This window comes from Vitis riparia, chromosome 1, assembly GCF_004353265.1.
Source record: "Vitis riparia cultivar Riparia Gloire de Montpellier isolate 1030 chromosome 1, EGFV_Vit.rip_1.0, whole genome shotgun sequence".
In the NCBI taxonomy this organism is placed as follows: Eukaryota; Viridiplantae; Streptophyta; class Magnoliopsida; order Vitales; family Vitaceae; genus Vitis; species Vitis riparia.
In genome coordinates, this window is record NC_048431.1 from 11,341,718 (window position 1) to 11,360,405 (window position 18,688).

At 34.6% G+C, this 18,688-nt stretch overlaps 2 protein-coding genes and 1 pseudogene across 4 annotated transcripts; 2 read left to right on the forward strand and 1 right to left on the reverse strand.

Annotated features, from left to right (window-relative positions):
- Positions 1-1,758: 1,758 nt before the first annotated feature.
- LOC117913829 (tetratricopeptide repeat protein 38) lies at positions 1,759-7,871 on the forward strand. 3 transcript variants are annotated; one of them, XM_034828925.1, is made up of 14 exons: positions 1,761-2,008; positions 2,117-2,269; positions 2,352-2,450; positions 3,447-3,548; positions 3,769-3,912; positions 4,835-4,929; positions 5,014-5,143; positions 5,216-5,320; positions 6,059-6,165; positions 6,242-6,293; positions 7,050-7,139; positions 7,233-7,317; positions 7,390-7,454; positions 7,575-7,871. In XM_034828925.1, exons 1-14 carry the CDS (start codon positions 1,916-1,918, stop codon positions 7,659-7,661), a joined length of 1,407 nt encoding a protein of 468 aa, XP_034684816.1. In that variant the 5' UTR covers positions 1,761-1,915; the 3' UTR covers positions 7,662-7,871. The 3 variants fall into 3 exon arrangements, 2 of the variants coding, with proteins under 2 accessions (XP_034684816.1, XP_034684895.1); XM_034829004.1 differs by having other exon boundaries at positions 1,917-2,008; positions 2,079-2,269; XR_004651186.1 differs by lacking the exon at positions 7,575-7,871 and having other exon boundaries at positions 1,759-2,008; positions 7,050-7,134.
- Positions 7,872-10,204: 2,333 nt separating this feature from the next.
- LOC117920161 lies at positions 10,205-10,946 on the forward strand (annotated as a pseudogene).
- Positions 10,947-14,280: 3,334 nt separating this feature from the next.
- On the reverse strand, positions 14,281-16,883 carry LOC117923793 (LEAF RUST 10 DISEASE-RESISTANCE LOCUS RECEPTOR-LIKE PROTEIN KINASE-like 1.5). The gene has a single exon (XM_034842247.1). It carries the CDS (start codon positions 16,515-16,517, stop codon positions 14,595-14,597), a length of 1,923 nt encoding a protein of 640 aa, XP_034698138.1. The 5' UTR covers positions 16,518-16,883; the 3' UTR covers positions 14,281-14,594.
- Positions 16,884-18,688: the final 1,805 nt, after the last annotated feature.

Sequence of the window (18,688 nt, forward strand, 5' to 3'; positions counted from 1 at the left end):
CATTTGTCTTGTATAGTGAGTGTAACACCCTTGTATAGTAGTGCAAATTTTATATACGATCCATAGGTAACAAGGAAAATAAAGACGTGATTCAAAATTGATTAAAATCTTTCACAAATAGTAGTCTTGTATACCTTTGTACATTTAGTACATTTCCCTTGTACAGTTAGTGTAATATCATTGTACAATGACGCAATATATTCCTCCTAAGTAATGTGTCCATGTACGTGTGTTAATCATATTTCTAATGGTTTAGCTAAGAAAAAAGTGGATGAATCAGGATTAAATTTTTTTTCATCAAACATCATTATTGTGGAAAGTATCGGAATTTTTATGTGAGAGCTAAATAAAGAACATGATATAAGTACGCAATTTGTGGGTGACAAGGAAAATAAAGGAGTGGTTCAGAATCGATTGAAATCTTTTACACTTCTTGTACATTTAGTGCATTTCTCTTGAACAATTAGTGAATACCCTTATACAGTGTTACAAATTAAACATGATTTTAGTAGTTTGATTAATAAAAAGAGTGAAAAACTTAAATCCAATTTTTTTGCGAACACATCATATTTTTGTGAAAAAATATACAATTGACTGATTCCTTTATTTAATTGTGAACATATTATATTTTTTATTTTATTATTAAAATAACTAATAAAAAAATAAAAAAAATAATCAATAAATGAAATTTAATTCTTTTTATTATTTTCATACAAAAAAATAGTATTAAACAAGGTATTCAATTTTCATTTTTAAAAATAATTTTCATTTTTTAATTAAACATATTTTCAAAAAGAGATAATATAGAAAATAAAAATTATTTTTAAAAATTAAAAATTAAAAACTAAAACAAAAAAATATTTATAAACCAAACTCAAACATAATCTATATAATTTTTAACTACTTATTTTCATTTAAAATGAGTAAATATATCATTCAACCCTTTTATCTAAAAAAAAAAAATCAATCTCTTATAATATGTATTGATATAATTCATTTCTAAATACGAAAACATTTTAATTGGATATTTAAATAAAAAGTCTTCATTCATCTTCTTTCTCTTTTTTTTTTTTTTCCTTATTTCAATAAATTTTCAATTAATTTAAATCATTAAAAAACAAATTTAATTTTTTTTCTTAATAAACAAATTTGTAACATTTCATATAACTTATCACAAAAAAAAAAAAATCTATGTTCAAAAAATTATTTAAATTAAGAAGGAAGAAGATTAAAGAAAATAATGTTTTTTTTATTTTATAATAGTAAAAAAAAAATTAAACTTTAAAATATTTTTTAGTATAAAAGAAAAATAAATACATTTATTTTAAATAGTGTTTTAATCATTAAAATATTTACTTCTAAAATGTAAAAGATAATTTTTATTCATTTAATTTTTTTTAAAGCATTTTCAAAAATAGTTTTTAAATCATTAATATAATTTTTGTTTATTTATGATTTAAAAATAGAGTTCATTATTTTTAAAAGAGCTTAAAAGAACAATAAAAAAATGATTAAATAAAATGAAGGGAGTAGGTTTTAATTATAGATATTTGAAAGATTTTTTATTAATTATCAAACTCGGGTTGGTATAAATCACAATTCTCCAGTACAAAAAACAGTATCAATCAAGTGATACGGAAATATAAGTTTCGATGTCACTATTACTTTTATCTGGACCCGTTTATTTGTACTCTGTTTATATCACTTGGTAGCCTTCATCCTCCTACAAAGTTTCCCCATAGGAATTGGGCCTATACGTGTAGGCGCATCCATTGTGAATGAACACTCGTCAACAAAACTCCGAAAACTTGTCAGGGAAGCAACGACAAGACAGAGACATCTGGAACTTTTATCCGTCTTCGCACCTCCTCTCTACGCTACTTTCTCGCACCTTGACAGAAAGGAGAAGAGGCCAATGGGGGAGGAAGTGAAAGTGGATAAATGGGGGTATGAGGTGAACACCTCCTCCGATGCTTGCATCTCTGCCATCAACGCATACTACCACCAGGTTTGGCCTCTCTCTCTCTCTATATATATATATATTCAAAATTCAGAGTTCCAGAATCCTTGCCTTCCAGTTCTGAACTCAGTTTGGTGTTTTGGGAACTAATTGAAGTTGATGATTTACGGGAGAGAGAGGTCCGTGATTCTGGAAGCGCCGCTTCGCGATCAACACTGCGTATTAGCCAACATATTGGCTGCTCATTTCCTCTGCTCCAACGATCCTTCCCGTGCTCCGCTCCACATTCAGGCCGCCAAGTCTCGCCTCGTGAGTTCTCTTCTTTCTCCTTTTTTTTTTAAGATTAAATTTTCTAATTTCATTTTTTTTTTTTTTTTTTATGTATGCACAGCAACAAGCCTCCGCATATGAGAAAGCGGTTTTCGATGCCGTCAGCTGTTTGATTTCCCAGGACAGGGATGATGATCTTGCTCTGGAGTTGCACTCTAAGGTTTCTTTATTTCTTCAATTTTCAATCAATTTTTATTTCTTTGTTTTGGATTGTTCAGTATTGGAGCCAAGCTCAATTGGCCTGGTAGGACTTCATATCATTTCAAAACCGGTTCAGCACATTCCACAGGGAATCCTTTCAAATCGGATTAAACCAATCTTAGTGAATGATTTTGCAAGGAATATTCTCAATGGCTTTTTAAGCAAGCACCCGATTTCTGCCCTAAAAATCTGTCTTAACTTTTGAATTTTTCCACAAAAGGATGTGTCAACTGAATTCACTATAAGAGTGACGTTTGATGCATGGGAATAGGAATGGAAAAAGGATAGGAAAGGAGGTGGGGAATAGGAAGGGAGGTGAATAACAATACAATGTAAATGACAAGAATCAAAATTCTAGTGAGTGTGAGATTGGGTTTCTATGACAATGAATTCCTATTTCCATTCTGGAAAAACAATCCCAACACATTAATAAATGGGAATGGAATTGATTTCTCATTCTCTATTCCAATGTTTCAAACATGGCCTAAAAGAACGAGGTTCATATAAGTGTATGCTTAGATATGCATGATATGAGTAGTCACATCCCTTATATCTTATTATGTTATGTATTAACTACTCTAATCTTGCTACAATCCTCTGATTGCTGAATATTACATATATCAAGATGTATTAACTACTCTTTTCCATGTACCAGTAACAGCACATTACCTGATTGTAAGCCCCCAAATAGAAGTATATTATCCATGTGAAAATATCATGATTGCTCAAAGATGGTTGAATTGGCTTAATGTTAGAAAATTGTCTTCTGTTTATAGTTTGAAAAGCAATGAATATTGAGAGCTTGATGGTTGCATTTCATGAATTGAAGAGACTGTTGCTATTGGTTGTACCATGATAGAGTGATTTTATCATAAAGAATTTAACTTGAGTTTTACTCCCTACCTGTGATGTGCATAACTCAGCCATTCTTATGCAAATTCATACTCCTTTGCAGTTATTAAAAGATTTTCCAAGAGATCTGGTATCTTTAAAGAGGGCTCAAGTGTTTTGCTTTTACATGGGTCGACCTGATCTATCTTTCAATCTTGTTCAACAGGTTCCATTCTACACAAAATAAAATAAATGTATTTATTTATTTATTTTATTCAGTGGAAACATCATTATTAAACCATGCTGCATTTTGCTAATAATTTCTTTCCGAAAATTTATGGTTCTTTTACTAATACAGGAATACATGTGATACATATCTTATGTTTTAACTGATTCTCCATCTATTTCATGTTGATTAGGTACTTTATCATTTATGTATTTAACAGGTTCTACATGAAAACCAGAATGAAAATTACATTTATGGCATGCTTGCCTTTAGTTTATTAGAGTGTGGTCAAATGGAAGATGCTGAAAAAGCTGCAAAAAGGGGATTTGAGATCAACAAGCAAGATTGCTGGTCACAACATGCTGTGAGTAAAAACTATTATATCTGCATAAGATATACTTATTTGTCTCTTTATACTTCAACTTATTCTTTTCACCAATGTTTTAACTTAACTTTGCATGCATTCACCATATACTAGAGAATATATGTTTTTGGGTTCAAGTTGATGCACAGTTGTTGGTTACATGACATGTATTGGAAAGTGTCCCAAATTCCTAATTAGTATAGATTCCTTTTTGTAAAGAATATTGCACAAACTATTTCTTAAGTTGATATGTTATTGTAATATTAGATTTCTTTATAGAATAAGAAAAGTTATTAGGAATATCTCCATAAATACTCTAAATCATAAGGGGGGGAAGTTATGAGATGGAGATGGACTCGTAAAGACTATATGAGGTGGATAGAATATGAGAAATAATAGGAGACACTTGGTGGAGCGAGAGGCTCGTGGTTCAAAGCGTAGGTACAAGGAGTGGGAAAAAATGAGATGTTTTAGAAACCTAATAGTTGTACCTAGTTTCTGTCCTTGATAATATTCCCTATGGCTTAATGGAATGATTCTCTTTCATCTATGGATGTAGGCATATTAGCCAAACCACGTTGAAACCTTGTGTACCTTTATGTAGATTATTTTACTTTTGTGTTCTTGAACTAATATGTTTCCATTAAAGCTTCTGCTGGTACAACAACGTGCCCATAAATATTTTAATGCTATGAACATAGAAAGTTTGTTATTATCATCATCTTTTGGAAAAGTTCAACTATTAATATAAATATGACTCCAAGTTTCATGTATGGCCTAAATATAAGTTGTTAGTAACATAAATTTATGTTGTTATATTAATAACTGGTTGCAGCTGGAACCTTGTTCCTTTCTCATTTGTAAGAACCCAAATTATTTTCACTCCTTAGTTGATTCTTATAACGGTAGGACTTCTGTGCAGTTGTGCCATGTTCTTCAATATGAGTGTCGTTTCAAAGAAGCAGTAGAGTTCATGGTAGAATGCTCATCCTCATGGAGTTTGTGTTCATCTTTCATGTATGGATTGTTATGTCCTTTAAGCAAGATTTTACCATTAAGTTTATTTTACAATTAAGATGGCTAAACAAATTTATACTTCAGGTTGACACACAACTGGTGGCATGTTTCTCTTTGTTACTTAGAAGGTCATTCCTCAATCAGAAAAGTCCTGGAGGTTTATGACGATTATATCTGGAAGGAGTTGGAAAGACCTGACGCTGCATCTGCAGAGGTAAATTGTTCAATAGTCTCGTAAATATAGACCATTTTATTGTAGTAAGTCCTAAATTTCTTGTGAATTCAGGTGTACTTGAATGCTCTGGGATTGTTATTGCGGGTATATGTGCGAGGTCATGCTGTTGTCTTTGAGGACCGTCTGAAGACCTTAGTGAGCCGTTTGACAGATCAAGTAAGGATACATTGCCTTTATTATGAGATGTCTAATATCTGATGTCTGTTTAGAAATTGAGGCATGAAAATTCTATAATTTAAAGGATGTTTCAGACAGCTGGTTCTCATACATACTTGTTGAGTTTCTCCAGCCAGAACCAACGATTCTACTTCTTTATTGTTACTTTATAGAAAATAGGCATTTTGAGATCATGTTTGAATGTTGAATATTCTTACACATTTACAGGGTATTCAGGGTTTTTATTGAACAGCCTGATATTTGGTCCCTGCACTGATTTGAAACAAAAATCTAATTGGAATCCTGAGGAGCATTTTATGTCATAACCCCTTTCATCTCAGGCCATGTTGGACTAAAAGAAGAAAGGGCTTCCCTATTTGATCCAACTTTCATGATCAATATCATGCATGTAGGCTTTTGTAAGGCAATATGTAATATTCCAAAAGGCATGCCAATCAATATCACTCAAGAGAAATTTTTTTAAAAAATGAAAGAGAAAAAAAATTGCTATTGGTGAGAGAAGGATGTTCATTTTAGGCCAAAAATTAAGAGTGTTGATGCCCTGCACACCTTTCGTGCTTGCATATCAATTTTTTTATATATTCTGAGTACTTCTTCCCAATTTGAATCTGCTTTGGGGTGATGTAATTTCTATGCTATCTTATTTATTTAAACCCTCTACTTTTTCATGATTTAACCAATCATTCTTGATTTTTTTATGCACATTACAATGTTCAGTCCACCTGGTATATAGAATGGCACCTTGATTTGCTGACAATATGGGCTTTGGCTAGCACTGGAGAATTGGTTAAAGCAGAGGCTTTACTCCAGGGCTTGAAATCCAGGTTAGGGATCTTTCTCCCTCTCTCCTATAAGTTGTAGCCTGACATTTAGTTTACTGTAGATGTTTTCATTTTACAGGCTTTCTAGGATGAGCATGAAGAAGCAACAAACCATGCAGAGAGGGATTCTGGTTTGTTCCCAACTGATTCATGTCTTTATTGATTAGTTCATGCACTTCCCTATTGGTTGGTCCCTTGATAAATCAGCATCACAAAACTCTACCTGACCCTCGCTATGGATGGCCATAGGAGTTGAATTTGTTTGGATATATTAGAGCTGGCGCTGAACTTGCTTGAATACATTCGAGCTTGAGTTGCTGATCCACTAAGATATTTACTCCATCAAAACAACTTTGTTAAAACCAGAATAGATGAAAATGCTTATTCTTAAGTTGGGTGAGAATTGTTGTTAAATTATCTGATAACACTTCACAATATGTATGATATATTTTTTGTTCTTAGGAAAACAAGCAAAACAAAACAAAAAGCAAAAAACCAAATTCATGGTACCATTGTATATAATGTCTTAAATATTGTTAGTTTAAAACTTATTTAGGCCTTGCTTGGATTGGTTTTTGAGAAGCCAAAGATCATTTTACAAACTTAAGAAGATCATTTCTACTTGTTTGGATAATTTTGTTAAAAAAGCTTATAGCTTAAACCCTATTTTGGTTTATGCAGGAAGTTGACTTATATGTAATGAAACTTTTACAATACTAATATTACTCTTTGAAAATTATGGCTTGGGCTTTAGCTGCAGCTTTAGTTTAAGCTAAATCCAAAAACAGAATGTTATCTCAAACAGAATGTTACTCGGAATCTGATCTATTTCAAGGTTGTTTTTTCTTGCAATTTGAGGCATATTTTCATATTTTATACATACCCAGCTTGCAGAAGCCCTATACGAGTATGGTAGGGGTAACCACAAACGAGCACTGGAATTGCTTGGTCCAGATTTTAATGCCAATCACTGTAAGGTATTTTCATCAAGCACTATTGTTGGTGTCTATATTCTGACTACATTATTATTTATTCCAGGAAAGAAACATGAATTTACTTCTTTATTCCAGATGATTGGGGCATCAGATGAACAGCTTGATGTTTTTAATGAACTTTGGTACAGCATGTTGCTGAGCACGGGACAAGCTACGAAGGGTATGATTTCACCCTTTTGTTTTAGTAAAACATTGTGATGATTTATTTCTGACTCCGATTAGTCACTTGCAGCAATTGAAGTGATTGAAAAGCAGGTTAAGAATAGGGAAGGAGTCCCTTTCTTGTGGCGTCTGTTGGTATGTCTCTGCCATATGGCCCTTTTTGCTCTGGTATAAATTTTGTGCAGGAGGGTAGGAGGGTTGAATATTATCATATATGGATATGAATGGATGTATATATCTGCATTGTTGGTACAGGAGAGAGGTTACTCCATGACTGGCAAGCAGGAAGCGAGGGTTGCAGGCGAGAAAGCTATGGCTTTGGAGACTTCATATTTCAAATAGCTGGCATGAATCGACCGGGCTGACATTTTTTGCTCTGCCAGCCCTAGTGCTTAATGAGGGTGAACTGTTGCTCCCCTGATCTCGGGCATGTCATCATATAGTTTAAATCGAATATTTAGCACATTTCTGGTGATGTATCATAATCAATAAATATGTAATTTGACATGAGCGCATTTCCTCTCTATATTTAGGTGGTATGTGTTTTTTTTACTTAAATAGAAATTAAAACTAAATAATGTTTAATAATGTTAAATAATAAGTTGTTTGACTTTTTAATATTTTTATATTTATTAAGTATTAAAAAGTAAAGAAAAACTATCAAATTCCCTCAACATTTTTTAAAAAAAAAGTCAAATAATTTAGCTTTTTTTATTCAATAAAAAAATTAAAAAATAAGTAAAAAAAAAAAAAGAAAAGAAGAAGAAAGGCAAATGAACTAAATTGTGAAAGTAAATTACTTTCAATAAAAATTTAAAAATAAAAAAAACACCTTATTTTATGTTCTAGAAATGAATAAATATGTAAATAAACATTTAAAAATTTGCTTCCTTGTGGTAGGTATTGAATAACTTGGTTATCTATGTTTGGTGTTTCAGAACCTTGTTGATTTTTCAGGCTCCATTATAGGAGGAGAATAAGGGTTCAAGATCTGCTGATGCAGAGTCCTTTGCCCCATGGTGGACCAATGGGATTCAAAGGTGCTCCCTTTAATCTTGTGAGTTTGCATTTTCTTCTCTTTGGCCTATTGCCGGATAATGGAAAAAGCAAGGGAGTATTGACCAAAAAAAAGGACTTTAAAAAAAAATGATAAAGTAAACATGATTTCAAAATAATGCCTAATCTTGTATCACCGTCACATAGACCTTTACGTCATAAAACCGTAGTTGATGACTATGATTTTGAATTTTTAAAAGTTATCAAAATCGTAATTACCAACCACGACTTTAACTTTTAGGATAATTTGTGTGAAATTTAACATTCTCCCACAACAAAGAAAACCTTTTCTTTTGTTAGTTTCTTTTTATTATGATTAAATATCTTTGTTTTAGTTTAGTTCAATAATTTTATCTTAATAGAAACTAAGTTGTTTAAGTTTCAAAAATAATCAACTAGTCTAATATAAGTATTAGAATCATCAAAGCACATTTAGATCAAATCTCGAGGACAACAGCATGGCTTACTACTAATTGTAGTAGCCTTGTCTCTAGTTTTTAATGACCAAGGCTATTATGTATTAACTTTATATACTTATAGAGAGTAAAGGTTGAGTCAATGGTCCCTATGTTAGGCTAAAGGCACACTTGCCATGGACACCAACCCCTACCTTAGTGGATGTCTGCCTATGCCAAATGTTCAGGAAGTGTACCATCACCTTCCAATTGGGAAGATATTTTTTATGTAAGATATTATTGTTTAGTCTGCATGAGAAGAGGAATGAAATCTTTAAGTGTGTAGAAGTGGTCTTACAAGGTTAGTCAATTTGAATTCCCATAAAGTGGTGTTGACTTGATCTATCATGCAAGATTGACATTGACTTACTCCTAGTAGGTGGTGTTAACCTCACCTTTCATATAGGTGTTATCGACACACCCCTCTCATTTTATGAAAATTGGGGGCATCTTCTTCAAATTTGTATCATTTCATGGTCTCTTCACTTTATCTCCACAATACCTAGAAAATGTCCCACTTAGGGTATAACACCTTAACTCTATTACGATTGCCCATTTAAAGATTTGCGCTTAATAGCTCCTGCATGGACCTAATACACCTCAATGCTAACTTAGTCCTCCCATCATCGAGTCTTAATATATGTTGAAGGTCTTGTGTAGACCCCTCTTTGGATCGGGAGAGTTTGGTCTTTTAGAGTGAGCAGGGCATTTCATTTTCAGGAGTGGGGGACGGCTTCCAAGGGTGAGCAAGCTGTTGAGACATGTGACAAAGACATTACCACCTTGCCATGGTGGTGGTTAGAATGGAGACACCTTTGAGCAAGGAGCAATAAAACTGGTAGAGAACGTTGAGGGAAGAAGTAGAGTGGGTGAAGGCTTGGGGAGTGAAGCAAAAAAAAGAAAAAACAGAGGACTACCAATGAGGAAAAGAGGAGATTTTTAGAGCAAAAACAGAGAGCCAGAGGGAGGCGGGGTGGAGACTTTTTGGAGAGAGCTTGAGAAAGGGAGTTGGAAGTTGGGCTCAAGGGGAGACCTATCAGGGACTACTATAGCATCTCTTCTTCTCCAGCTTTAATGGTGTGAGGCCACCGTACCTGTATGTATCTACGCTACACGTAACCGTATACAATCCTCCATCTTTGCATGCCTCACCAACTCCTTCACAGAAAAATACCCAAAATCCAAATGAGATGATTTCAAAATAGTATGCAATTGAAATTCATCACCAAAACCACCTTTATTTCAGTGTCAATTGCGACCTAGATGATAAAAACTGGTAATCGCTTCTGGGTATTTGTTGTTTTCCCCTCCTTGGATCGCTATCTAATGTGGTTTGTATGATTTTTTTCTTGAATCTATGCATTTTGTTTTGGTTGGTGTCGTTTTCCTTTGCTTTTTTTTTTTTTTTTCACTGTTCCATTTTATTTGTTTGTTGTCGTTTGATGTTTGAGGGTGTTGGGAAGGCATCCATTTCTGCATTCAGGTCTGGTGTTGTCATGGGTTTTCTACTTGTTGCAAACGGTCTTTTGGTGCTATACATTGCTATTAATCTCTTCATGCTCTACTATAGTGATGACTAGGAAGGCCTTTCTGAGGCTGTTACTGGTTATGGACTTGGTAGATCTTCCATGGCTCTCTTTGATAGAGTTGGTGGTGGAATCTACGCAAAGGTTGCTAATGTTGGTGTTGATCTTGTGGGAAAGGTTGAGAGGAACATTCCTAAAGATGATCCAAGAAATCCAGTTGTGATAGCAAACAATGTTGGTGATAAAGTTGAGGATATTACTGGAATGGGATCTTATTTTTGTGGCTCTATGCTGAGTCATCCTGTACTGCTCTTGTTGTTGCTTTCATCTCATCATTTGGTATCAATCATGATTTCACTGCTATGTGATATCCCCTGCTTGTCAGTTCCATGGGTATTCTTGTTTGTTTGATCACCACTCTCTTTGCAATGGATTTCTTTGAGATCAAGGCTGTCAAGGAAATCAAACCAGCATTAAAGAAATGGATTATCATCTCCACTGTTCTTGACTGTGGGAGTTGCAATTGTCAGTTGGGTTGCCCTTCCATCATCCTTCACAATCTTCACTTTTTGGGTCTTAGAAAATTATGAAGAATTGGCAATTGTTCTTGTGTGTGGGTGTTGGTCTTTGAGCTAGGCTTATTATTGGGTTTGTAACTGCTTATTACATCAACAAAGTAGCCACCTTTGCACCCTAGCCCACACTCATGCCCACCTTTGGCATGCAATCCCAACAGCTACATCCCATCCTTTTTATTCTTCATCCTCATATGTCAAAATTAAATTTTCAAAAATTCAATTTTCAAATAATTTTTAAAACTCCGATTTTCAAATACTTTTCAAAACTCCAATTTTCAAAATTTCAACTTTCAAATAATTTTTAAAACTCTAATTTTCAAAACTTCCATTTTCAAATAATTTTTCAAAACTCCAATTTTTAAATTTAATTTAAAAAAATTCAATTCTCAAATGATTTTCAAAACTTTAGTTTCTTTCAAATTTAATTTTCAAAACTTCCATTCTCAAATAATTCTTCAAAATTCCAATTTTCAAATTTAATTTTCAAAACTTCCATTTTCAAATAATTTTCCAAAATTCAAAATCAAATTTAATTTTTAAAAAATCAATTCTCAAATAATTTTTCAAAATATCAATTTTCAAATTTAATTTTCAAAACTTCAATTTTCGAATAATTTTTCAAAATTCCAATTCTTAAATTTAATTTTCAAAACTCCCATTTTCAAATAATTTTCCAAAATTCCAATTTTCAAATAATTTTTTTAAAACTCCAATTTTTAAATAATTCTTCAAAATTCCAATTTTCAAAACTTCCATTTTCAAATAATTTTCCAAAATTCCAATTTTCAAATTTAATTTTAAAAAAATTCATTCTCAAATAATTTTCAAAACTCAAGTTTCTTTCAAATTTAATTTTCAAAACTTCCATTCTCAAATAATTCTTCAAAATTCCAATTTTCAAAACTTCAATTTTCAAATAATTTTCCAAAATTCCAATTTTCAAATTTAATTTTTAAAAATTCAATTCTCAAATAATTTTTCAAAATTCCAATCCTCAAATTTAATTTTCAAAATTCCAATTTTTAAATTTAATTTTCAAGATTTCAATTTTCAAAACCCTAGTTTTTTTTTTCAAATAATTTTAATTTCACTTCGGTTTTCAAATCATTTTAAGTCTTTTCTTTTCTTCTTCCTTCCTTAGGGTTTAGAGTCACCAAAAACCTCATTTTAAATAAACTTACTACATTTTCCTTTAGGTAAACACTTTCATAAATTTTGTTGATCTTCAAATAATTTTCCGTTTTTCTCAATCTTTAATAAGTATGAATGATTTTTTCATAATTTCAAATAATGAAACTCATTGAACCAATTCATGCAAAAGTAATTTGGGCTTTGGTGGGAGCCCAACATCCATAATATTTTCTTTGAAAATAATTCAAGTGAAATGCATGATTGATATTGTTTGATTTTGACCAGTTTTGTGTGAAATATTTTACATTTATCATTATGAGTTAACCTTGTTTTCATAACAACACATTCTTATTTGTTGTTAAGGTACGCTCCTATTCTTACTTTATTTATTTATTCATTCTCATGTTCAATTTTTTTTATTATTTGATCATTTCATTGGTATCCATTAATTTCCTTATTAATTGTTATATTTGTCTCACCTTATTTAGTAGAGACCCATTTTTTGGGACTTAGAGGGATGCTTCGGACTTTCGTCGTATCTTCCTAATAAGTAATCTGACCTCTGAATCTGACTTTGGTTTTCTATAAACTGTCTTTTCTAAATAAGAAGTTACACTTAGAGTTTTCTTTCTTATTTTTTTTCCCTTCAAAATAAAACAAAAATAAGTGACGACTCTAAATCTTTTCTAAAAATCATATTTTTCACCAAATAAATAAAAAACAAGTCTTACCATTGAATGGGGACTTACTTGAAAAACGTGGGTCCACATCTTGATTTAGTGGATGAAGTTTGGGGTCGAGTTAGCTTGTGCATGCATCGGAGTCATTTCAATTAGCCTGATAGGAGGGGTCATGTCATCACTAAGGGACCCTCTGCTACCGAAGGTCATATGCATCACAAGAATAAGAATGTTTATACAAAAGTTAGTTGATACAAGTACTTAGAAGTCTCTCATTGGTTGTGTCTCACTAACCAATAAGATTCAACCTTAGGCTTCTGTATAAACAGTCCAAAGCTTCATTTATAAATAAGATAATAAAAAATAATTAAAACTATCATTAGTTTAAGAACCCTTGGAGCCCATCTCCAAAGGTCCCTCTAGAGTGCTCCTTGATGCTTCATCCCCAATTAGGGACTAATATCACTTCCTCTCCCCAACTCTCCTCCTAGTCCATTCTACTCCATCTTTGGGCCTTGACTCCTTATTGTTTTTGTGGCTCATCTCCTATCCTGCTAGGAACCCATCATCCATCGGTTCACTTTAGAGATCCTTTGTTTAGTATAACTAGTTTGGTTTGTGGCAAGGCTGGTTTTACCAATTGAGGTGACTTGACTTGTCGATTACTACAACAAACCTAATTCCGTGACATTTGTGTAGACTTTAGTTCTCAGTAACTATCTGAAAGTAACCTCAACCCTCCCTCCTTGTTGATATTTTGATGCAGACACCTTCTTGGTGGATGGTTATGAAACTTCAATATCACTATTGGGAACACACCCTCGTTAATTCGTACTTTGTGGCACATGGGGGAACAAAGTATGAATGATTGTATTAAGAAAATAAAATAAAGGGTGCTTGGAAGCTAAAGGATTTGTCGATGTAAGTAATGATGAAAAAAAATAATTTCTCTGATCTGGTTGTTGGCTTGTGAACTATACATAATTAGAAACTGAAATTCATGACACTTAATGATGCGGGGTATGGCTGGTGCCAGATGTATTTCCCTTGTTTATATAATTGGCAGATGAAGACGATCCCCCAAAAGAAAAACAGCAAGATGTTTTGATGGATTATTTGCATGAATTCTGGTTTTAGTTAATGCCAAATCATGTGTTTAAGTTAAGACCTGATTTGATTAAGTGCTTCGTATTTGGCCAAGACCTGATTTGAAAAAGTGGACCCATGCATCTGACATCCTTGGAAATTTCTACAACCGTTGAAAGGCATATAATGCCATAAATGATAAGGGAATGAAGGGTCCCCACGCCTCTCTATTTCATTTTGACTTTATTTTCTATTTGTTAACAAATAAACACCAGCCTGAGAAATGGAATCCTATGTAGAGACAATGAGGCATGGTGGTGTTGTTTTGATCTTGACGAAGGTGCCACCTGACCTACTTACGCAAGTCCCATTTTTAACCAAACAAAACACAAGGGAGAATGGTTTTTGGAACCGGACCAGCTCTACCCAGGAAAATTGAGACACTTGTACAAAAATTTAGTGAGAATTGAGTGTAAACTTTGAAACTCAAGATAATTACTTATGGATGCACGTAATCTTTGAATCTTGTCTACTGCTGGAAGTCACAACAACATCACACCACACGTGCTACAAAAAGACAACAACACGTGCTATTATATTCTGGATACTCCACACCAACGACCTAGAGAGAAGTTGGTTTGGTATGACCTTTGAGTATTTATAGCCGTTAGATGTATTTACATTCCCCCCTTTTTGCATCATCTACGTCTCAGTAACACCCGTTGGTCATAGTCAACCCACCAATCCCACGTCTCATAACTTCTTAAACATTCTCATCTGCATCCTGAGTGGACCCGCGTTGGATACGTGTACGATTCCTGATCCGTTTCAGCTCTGCCACCACCTCCTTGGAATCCGGCCGGTCGTCCTTTTCCGTCTGCACGCACCGGAACGCAAGCTCCGCCACTGCATCGACACCGTTCATGGCGTCTGTGTCGAGCAATAGAACTGGGTCCACCACCTGGTGGAGCAGACCCATCTGGATCTTGGACACCATCAGATCACCCAACGTCATGTCTCTCTTGTCTCTGGTGTGGTCCACTGCCTTCATTCCAGATATCAGCTCCAGCAACACCACTCCTAAGCTGTACACATCGCTCTTCTCCGTCAAGCGGAAGGACCGGTGGTAGTCTGGGTCCAAGTAGCCCGGAGTGCCTTGAGGCCCAGTCCAGACGTACCCAGAGGAAGAGGATGACGTCGCTTCTGGGAATACCAGAAGCCTAGACAGTCCGAAATCTCCTACTTTGATTCTCATGTCTCTTTCTACAAAGATGTTTGATGAGGTAATGTCTCTGTGAACAATGGCTGGTTCGACTGAGAAATGGAGGTACTCGATGGCCATGGCTGTTTGTAACGCTATATCAATTCTGACTTGCCATGTTAACGAGGCTTTGCGGTATAAGCTCTTTGGGCCATGGAGGTGGTCGGCGAGTGTCCCGTTTGGGACGTAATCGTAGACGAGAAGAAGCCCTCTTGGGTCGCTGCAGTAGCCGTGGAGCTTCACTAGATTGGGGTGATCAATTGACGACAGTATCAAGATCTCGTTGCAGAAGGATTTCGTGGAGAAGGCTCGCCCAGCGGCGGCCGCTGGGTGGTGTTGGTGGAGGTGTTTAACGGCGACGATACGGCCATCACAGAGCTGACCCAAGTAGACAGAACCGAACCCACCATCGCCGATTTTGCGCTTGGAGTCGAAGCGATTGGTTGAAGTATCTAGCTCTTCGTACGTGAATACGGGTGGAAGGAGACTAGCGGAGCGGTGGCGGTGGAGGAAGAGTGTGGTTGGATCTTGTTCCGCGGCTGAGTTTAGTTTTTTTGAACGCAAGATAGCGGTAGCTACCGCAATGGCAAGAAACACACAAGTCAACACGAAGATAGAGCACAAGATAGCGATTCGATTAGGGCTATCCTGACGAATCCATGGTGGCGAAATTTGATTTTTCAAGTGAAAGCATATGAAGGGCTGTCTGGGGTCGGATGAATTGAAGCCACAAACTCCATTCTTGGCTTGGCATTCCTTGCAGTTGGTGAAGTAGGCATCTTGATCTTCATCCCACTCGACCTGGATCCCCCATTTCAGGAACCTGTCAAGAAACCCCAAAACGTCTGGTTGGCAACCCTGTTCTGAAAGCGTAGCATGGGTAGATCCACAGTCATGTAGCAGTTGAAGTGGGTTCTTGATGAGCCGACATTCCCAAGAACAACGGCTGCAGTTGGGCAGATTTGGAGGGGGGCAAGGACGGAGAAGGGAGAGGCGAGAACAGGAGGCGTCGGAGACTCGAAATGGGGAGCCGGAGAGGTTGATGGAGCGATTGGGAATAGAGAGCAGCTGAGGCAAGGAGCAATTCCGATGAGCGGTGGCTGGAATGAGGGGTTGAGGAGCGAGATTGAGAGAGGATGAGTTGGGTTGGTACTGAACGAGAGCAAATGAGAGATTGTTAATGGAGATGATGGAGTGGGGAAAAGAGCACCTAATCTGGAAAGAGGGATGACCACAACCTGGGGTTGAAGAAAATGGGAAAGAAGGAGTAGAAGTGAAGGGTGGACAGGAAGATCCGGAAGTCCCCGGGCGTGAAGAACATGCCTCAAGTGCAGGAGCAAAGGAGAGGAGCAGGAGAAGCGAGAAGAAGAGAGCGGCGGAAGCAATGCGGTGGAGGCACGGAGGAGCGGCAGCTACAGTAGTCATGAAAAAGGGGATCTGAATCTGAGCTAGTAGGACTGGGTGTGTGTCTAGGCTGCTGAAGCAGCACGTTGAGGCTTGGGAGAGACAGAGAGGTCACGTGAAGAGAAGGGGAGGGTGAAGCCAAAATCGGGGTAGAGAAAGAGAGAGATAAGGCGGGTGTGGGTGTGGAGGAAATATCGACCTCTTTAACTTTATTAATTGGGGGGCTGCTTTTGCAATTTACATCACTCGTACGTTGTGCTGCCTCAAAAACTGCACTGCGCCCTTAAGGGGTGAGTTTCCCTCTCTTTCCCTTCTCCCTTTTGCGTGAAACTTGGGACTTTGGGATGCCCCTCTCACATTCTCCCACTCGTGTTGGAAAAAACACCCCCCACTGTATTTTCTAGTCCACCCACCTTTTTTTCAACCAAGAAGATAAAAAATAAGAGGCCATTTCCCAATTGTAGGAGAATAATCTCCCCACCCTACACCCTGAATTGGAAGCATCAAGGATCTCGATTCGAATTCAAATTCAAATTCAAATTTAGGGCAAAAAAAAATCAATTATGAATCGACTATTTAAATAATTATCGAACATTTATAGTAAAAAAAAGCTTCAACGTGAACCTCTTGGCTCTCTTAATAGGACGTGTTGACAGTCGAAATCTGTCTTAAGAGTAGTTTAAATTTTAAGATAATTTGCTGAACCCCTCCGCCCACCACCACAGACTCACAGGTATATTTTGGGCCCGGAAATGGCTACTTCATTGTCCGTTATATGACTAGGAATGGGCGCTTGGGGTGGTCCAGGAATCAGAAAGGATGGAGGTGGTCTCTCTCTCTCTGATTCCCCTGGGCAGACACAACCTGAGGGCATTTCATCATTTTGGTTGCCAACTTCTAGCGTTCATGCAATAATTGAGATGAGATTGAAAGATTGATTTGGAAACGCTTGGGATTATTAGATCTGGTGTTCTTTGAATAAAGAATACATGAATCCATTCCCCACCAACTTTTCAGAGTAACCAGAATTTTAGTCATACATTTAATAAAGTTTATGGAATTTTGAAAATAGTAAATTGAAAAATCTATAGGACTCAAATTTATTACATACAATCACATCATACTGACCAATTCAAATCCAATCGCAATTCAACATAAGTCTAGAAAATAATGCTTAAAAAATGGACGAATTTAATTAACAAAGTATAAATTTGAAACATATTTTAACATTTTCTTTTGTTCCTATTTTCTGGAAAATCGAGTTCAATGGAAAATGATTTAGCATTGTCAAAATATTTTTAAAAAGGTAAAAACAACTTTTGAAAATATGAAAACATAGAAAATAAAACTATTAAACATGTTAAAGGAACTTGAATATTATAAATAATATTAAATTTTCTTCTTTTTGCTATCTTTGTAGATCTCCGAAGCAAATTAGTTTTGAAATTTTAAAAACCCTTTTTAATGGTAAAATTATGTTAAAATTTGAGTTTTTATCATTCCAATAATTAATCTTATTTTTTATAAAAATTAATAAAAAAATATAAATGAGTTCTATAATTTTTGAAATCTCATAAGATAAATTCCTTAAGACTATGTTTGGTTGACAAAATAGGATAAAATAGGAAATATATATGTTAAAATATTATATCTCATTAGATAGAAAATCCATATTTTAGGATACCGTTTTCAATAGAATATGATATCATTGTATATTTTGTTTAATGAACAAAATTTCTTAAGGTAATAAATGCAATGAAATATGTTATGCTTATATTTAGTTTGTAAAATGAATAAAAATAAAATAAAATGAAATACTCTATCATTTTTCAATGTTTGACATTTGTTTAAAATAAAAATTATATTAGACTCCAATCTTTGTTATTAAAAATATGAATTTTCTTTTACATTTAAGAAGATTCATGGTTAAAATATTTAAAAATTATAAATTAAAAAGTTTATATTATGTTATATATATATATATATATATAATATTTTTTAGTTCTTCTTTTTTAACCAAAAATTTACTTATTTTTTAATCATAAATTTTTATTTTACAAAATAAATAACATAAAAAAGTGACGAAAAAACAAATAAATTTATAATATATGGGATATGTTTATACCATATCTTAGTTTATGATTAATATATTTCATGTAAAAGAGATAAAAATATGGTAGATAATATATGCT